Source organism: Phoenix dactylifera, chromosome 1 (assembly GCF_051530095.1).
Source record: "Phoenix dactylifera cultivar Ajwa chromosome 1, Ajwa_hap1_PhDact_Kaust_v1.1, whole genome shotgun sequence".
In the NCBI taxonomy this organism is placed as follows: domain Eukaryota; kingdom Viridiplantae; phylum Streptophyta; class Magnoliopsida; order Arecales; family Arecaceae; genus Phoenix; species Phoenix dactylifera.
This window is the reverse complement of record NC_143190.1, coordinates 14,791,718-14,798,301: the sequence shown is the minus strand read 5'-3', so window position 1 is coordinate 14,798,301 and position 6,584 is coordinate 14,791,718. Positions and strand designations below refer to the sequence as shown.

At 36.3% G+C, this 6,584-nt stretch overlaps 1 protein-coding gene across 1 annotated transcript; it reads left to right on the top strand.

Annotated features, from left to right (window-relative positions):
• Positions 1-1,121: 1,121 nt before the first annotated feature.
• On the top strand, positions 1,122-1,755 carry AGP13 (arabinogalactan protein 13). The gene has a single exon (XM_008815507.6). The coding sequence runs from the start codon at positions 1,294-1,296 to the stop codon at positions 1,477-1,479; it is 186 nt and encodes a 61-aa protein (XP_008813729.2). The 5' UTR covers positions 1,122-1,293; the 3' UTR covers positions 1,480-1,755.
• The last annotated feature ends 4,829 nt before the right edge of the window (positions 1,756-6,584 follow it).

Sequence of the window (6,584 nt, the reverse complement as noted above, 5' to 3'; positions counted from 1 at the left end):
AATTTTTACATTAAGTGAAGCTTTGTTTTAGGTGTGAAAATCTATTTCCCAGCCAATTTCAGGCTTAACCTGAATATGTTAATTTAAGCTCAAAATCTCTATTCTATAATGAATGATAAAGCAAACAAAACAACAACCAAATAATAGCTATTATTTGAACAGTCATTCACTAGGTAAACAATTTTAAGACAGCGAGGACTACTAGATATTACCAAAACTTGTAATAGAAAATTAAGAATTTCGATTAGCTCAAATGATAGCCTTCCAATACAAAAAAGACACATATTTAATATATTTGTATGATTTTGATCCATACTCCTGTATATCCTAATTCTAAGAATATAGATACCTAAAGTAAGCCAAGCCTGCCTGGCATTATTGTTATTTTTGTTGAGGATAGTATTTGCAAAACACTTCGATTATTTTCTAATTTTATATTTTAATTAAAAACAATTAATTCTCACTCCAATGTTATTTGCTAAAAATTTTATAAGTACTTTTTTTTTGTGCAATGACTGCTTATACAGCTCTTGCAAGCATAGCCAACGAAAGAAAAGAGTATAAATTATTTTACAAAAATTTTATAAGTACTTTTTTTGTGCAATGATTGCTTATACAGCTCTTGCATGAGCATAGCCAACGACAGAAAAGAGTATAAATTATTTTACAAAAACTATATCTATTAGATGTGGTTAGGTTTATTTTGTAATTGTTGGAAATAAAAAAATAAAAATAATACCAAAGTTGGTCTTAAAAAAAAAAAAAAAAAAAAAAAAAAAGAAAGAAAGAAAAGAAGAATAAGGAGGAGGAGGAGGAGAAGAAACGGAAGTTACGGCGGGTTCCAAAAAGCTAACCGTTTTGGGGCAGCTAAAGAAATAAAAAGGGAAAGAAGAAGGGCAGGTAGAAGAGTGGGTGGGCCCCACATAGGCTCACGCCAGCTGTATGGCACCGCTCGGTGGACACCCTGTCAACGACACATGCGCACACGATTCAATCATCACTTCTCCTCCTCCTCGTCGCCGTCTCCGCCTTCCACACCAAACCATACGAAACCGACCCCTTTTTTTAGCCCTCAATAAACGCTAAAACCACCTACCGCACGCCAAAAGCAAGCGAGGCGCCAGCGGGACTTTCTCTCCCCCCGGGCAGCCCGGGCAGCCTGCCCGAAGCACCTTTCCCCGCTATAAATCCCCTCCCCTCCCCTCCAGTAGCTCTCTACGGAATTCCTGCAAACACCAAGCGATCTTGTTTTCTCTCCCTGTTCGCTTAGTTATTATTCTTCTCTGATCCCAAATGGAGGCTGGTTTGAAGCTAAGGTTCTTCGCCGTGGCCATGCTGGCCGTTGTGATGGCCTCCTCCCTCGTGGAGAAGGCGGCCGCCGCCGACGCCCCAGCCCCCAGCCCCACCTCCAGCGCCTCCGCCGCCGCCCCCGCCCTCGCCTCCCTCGCCACCATCGCCTTCGGTTACCTCTTCTGCTGAACGGAGAGAGCGTCGTCTTCGGATGCGGATGCCTCGCTTCCGTTGTAATTTGTTCATCTAATTTTGTTTCTGGTTTTGTTTCGTGACGGCTGGTTGGGTTTCATTTCGGGGGGTTGGCGGAAGATGATGATTCATCCGGTGAGGGATTGGTCGGGTGGGGATGTAACGTATGTGTATGGGTGTATGTATATGTATGCTTGTATCATGGTGTTGATGCTTATGTGATTTATTTCATTCATTGGTGTTAGAGAAATAAAATGTTGTATTTTGGTAGCATTATTGTTGGCATGATCAAAAATATTACGTTTGCAGTGCCATGCAATTTCTTTCAATTATATTAGGTTGATTGTGCTTTTTTTTTGTGTGTGTGTGTGTGTGAATCGGCTGCTCCCACTATCCTAAGCACAGCCAGCTACGTTAGAATCAAACAAGTAACACAAAGCAAAAAATATGCAGTGAAGAAGACGATCAAGTCAGCATCTTGGTTCGTCTCCCGAAGGATATGCCTAATCTAGAGAATCCGACAATTCCAATGGTTGTTTATGGTAGTTCCAAGTTAGGCACATCTTGAAAATAAGTAGCATTTTGCCTATGCAATCACCAAGAATGAATACCTTCAAACCTTGCAGCAAGCCTTGAGCTATCTTGCCTACCTTGTTGCTACTGCTTGTGTTTGCTTTGACCTTGAAAAAGGCCGGGTGGTTAACACCTCCCTTTCAATAAACCAGAAAAAAGAAAGAAAAAAGGATTCACATGGATTGAGTTGGATTGGTGGGATCTATTATCTGTACCTTTACATTTGTTGACTTTTTGCTGTCCGTTTATTATCTAAGCTAAAACTTAATTAAGTTGGAGTTAAAAACATGCAATGCAAAAGTTTCTATGCAACTGAACTCTTGGGCCGAAGCTAGGCTCTTTCTGTCAAGCTTCAAATCCTTTTTCTTTTGATATGAGTTTAATGTTATGTGCATATCACCCAACAAATATTTTTTGAGCAACTATGTCATATAAAAAGGACATGGAGCTGAGTGTTTTATTCTCGAGACACGACAGGCGAATCAAGTGGGTGGGAACAGAAGCAGCCGGGTGGCCTTAGCTGTTCACATGGGCTATAAGCATGCATGCAGGCGTCCTATCGCTGGCAGTCTTCCATGCATCGCTGGATCCACGAGTTTTAGCTTGCTCCGTACCACCGCTTTCTCTCTTTGGTACCGGTCCTCTGTTACGTGAATGGATGCTTCACCCAATTTTATCTCTGCTCACCCACCGTGTGGGAGGCCAAACACAACATTCCCATGTGAGCTGCCCGATCTGCATATCTGTTTTTTTTTTTTTTTTAATGGTACAGCTGGACTATATAAACCAGAAGTAACAGAAGACTACTAAGTCTACAAAAAATCTTCCGAATGATGAGCAACAAATGAGACGACCCAATCTGCGGCTTAGTTCGCCTCTCGAAATATCTGTTGATTTTACAAGGTATAGGTAGCAAAGAACACCTCAGAATTTTAGGGAACTAAGGTTTAGGGTAGCACATTTCAAGCTAACCTTAGGCTGTTATGCATCCACTGTATGTATCAAGGGAGGGGGGAGCATGATCAATTAGAAAATAGCGAAATGTATCATATTTGATTTAAGTTTTCAAAGAAGAAAGATAAAAAAGTCACTTTTCTATTGGTTGAAAATTGGTATAATTTTTTTTTTTTTCCAAATTACTCTCAAGCTTTTAGATAGAAGAAATAACATATTTTTCTTCATTAAGGATATAACAGATATTTTATACTACTTTTCTATAAAAATATATATTCGGCTAAATGTAAGCTACTTTAAAATGTGTTAATTTTTTATGATTAATCAAATATTCGAAAATCACTTTTCTATATAGTGTATGCTCAGGTATCAACTTTTCAAAAAAAAAAGGGAGGGGGAGCGCGGTCAATGAGAAAATAAGAAATGCATCGTGTTTGATGTGAGTTTTCAAGGGAGAAACTGAAAATTAGTATAATTTTTTTCCATAATGCTCTAAGCTTTAAATAAAATAGGTAACATTTTTTTTATTAAGAATACAACAAGTGTTTTACACAACTTTTCTATGAAAATATATGCTCGGCCAATATAAGCAATATGCCACTTTTTTATGGTCAAAAAAAATTAATTCTAGTGAGATTTTTTTTTCTATGAATGAAATAAATTCTAAAATCTTACAAAACTTCACAATAGTTGGATGTAAAATTAGGACAATTTTAATAAAATTATTTTTTATTTAAATACAATAAGAATGCTGCTAGCAATTATCTATTAGATCACCAACAGCTTATTATGCCGATGTGGTAGCTAGTTCAGAATTGGTGCGATACATGATATGCTCGGCGATGTCGGTTCGGCCCCATCTACTCTTCATCTAGTCATAAATTTTCATATTAGACAAGTAAACTGGATCTTTAGCATTTTCCTTGCAACAATGTAAATATACATGAAAATTAGAAGCAAAGTTAATGACCGTTAAGTTGGGATGCAAGATCATTATCCTAAGGTCAAAATGATTTCTGTAACTATGCGTTCTGACATGCTAAACAATCCTGACAGGCAAGAATATGAAACAAGGATCTCTCTCAAAGGAACCTTAGCTAGTTCATTGTCATCATAAAAAAAAGAAAAAAAACATTTTAGCAGATTTTTATTCACTAAAGAGTATCTTGATTTTCTTGCGCAAAAGGTGCTGAGGGGTTACCACGATAGATACAAAAGAGGCTACTGAAGACTTTGTTTTGTAATTAGGATCGACGTACATCAAGACTGAGGGAAAGAAGCTTCCAAATTAAGCTTGGCAATGACATTTTAGCAATGTGCGACACGTATTAAACATGAAAATAAGATGTGGTGTTTTAATGAATTTAATTGGACTCTGTACAAATTTTTCCTATTCTTGAGGAAAAAAAAGTCGCTGTGATATCTATACTTCATAAATAATTGGGCTACAATGTACGTATATTTTTTAATATATATATATATATATATATATATATATATATATATATATATATATATATATATATATATATAAGAATGATAATTTTTTTAAAAAAAACTTGTTTAACTATTTGTTAAGAACCCCCTAAATGAAACGAGAATGTTGCAAATTTAGTGAAGTTGACATAGAATTCACTAACCATCGAAGGTTAGTTCCAACCAATCCAAGTGGGAATCCACCAGCTGCTCTCTAGTCGTGAAGGAACTGACTTTTTATATTTTAATGTAATTTGCATCGACTCAGGGTTTACTCTCTTTCTATTCTTGCAAACATGCAGCTCATTAAACATTACTACTTTGAACGTTAAATTTCGATCTAAATCAAGGTTGTCCCCAATTTCTTTGTTTTATTCTCATAAATATTTTATGAGAACTCGTGCGAGCGTGTGTTTAGTCCTGCATCGGTTATTCACTATATAGATCTTGGATATTTATACAGAAACAATGATATACTTTGCTTTTAATCTTTAATAATATTGTGACCCGCAGCATCCAAACTATTGAACAAATAAAGGATTCAATCAAGAAGTCATACGAAAAAAGTGTTGTGGATCATGTCGGAAAATATATTACCTAAAAATTGTTATATTATTATTATAGAATAGCATTATAAAAAAAATAGTCTACTAAAATAAATTTAGAAGATTGAAAAGATCTTATCTGGATCGAGGTGTGTGATGCACACTGCTCTAAGAATGTGATCTTGACCATACTAGAAATTGCAAGTTGATTGTATATCAAATTAAGTTTGATTGCATAGAACTAAATTTGTAAGAGAAGAACCAGCACATCCGGATTCATCATAAATTTGTAAGGCAACTCAAAAAGAGTAATATTATTTCGTTGGAATTTGTCAAGTTTGAAAAAAACTTGCCAGATCAATTAACTAAGGGTTTGTCTAGGAGTGAAGTCTTAAAATCATCGAGGGGGATGTGGCTTAAACCTACTATTTGGTCACCGACAGTGGATCCCCAACTTCTGTGCTTGGAGATCCCGTGAAGGAGGTTCAATGTGGTAGAAACGAAGCTGATTGAGTGATCATATCAAAGCATATTTTCGGAGTACATCTCCTCTAATCTCTATGATGAGTGCTTTTATCAATGACAAAAAATATTTTGAAAATATTAAGTTATACTCTTAATGAGTGCAAGACAAAATTCTTCAGGGTATTAGGTCACAAATACTTTTGGAGGACTTACCTATATGAGAATTGTAGTATAGACCGCAACTAGGGGTTTGGGCTAACCCTAAGAAAATTATCATGAAACATCGAGGTACTAAGTGCAAGACCTTTAAATGGCATCGACCATAAAAATCTAATTGATCCATACTATGTGTGTGATAAGTAGAAATCCGTGTCAAAGGACCAAGTTCAAGGTCTAATCCACTATGATTCCTTTAGATAGATATTATCAATACTAAGTGAGGTTCAAGTCCACAGAATAGTATAAGTTATTCAAATATTCTACTTTATGACTTTCAAAAAAATTTACAGACATAGAGTTTTATTTATATTTGTAATTGCATATCACAAGTAGCAATTTCTAGGTGCACGTTAACTTTCCAACGGATCAAAATTATGCAAGTAAATGTAAATGCGTCCAAGGCGATCGAATTTGTTTGTGTGGTCCTCCGAAAACTTGGTGCAGTGAAGCACAGTGAACATTGACTACCAGGTCAAGGGCAGGAGCTCCCAGGGACCTCAATGGTACAGGCCTCATCGTTATCACCGACCCAAGTACGCATTTAACTCAATCTTCTAAATTAATTTGGTATCATTGGCTTATGTGAATGCAGTAGTGCTTACAAATCTCTCATTCTTTTTTCCTAACTGCAGGCCATGAGATAACTGCAAGTACGTTTACATTTGAAGAAGATGTGGCTGGTCAGCAGAAGATACGAGAGGGAATGCGGAATGTTCTCTTCTTGGCTGGTTTATGAAGAGCCGATTCAATCTAGTTGTAACTTTCCTCATGCATATGGAAGCACAAAAAACCTTAATCTCTTCATAATAATTAACTTGCAGCAATCTCCATTTACTTGATGATCTCAAGTAACATTCTAACATATAATAA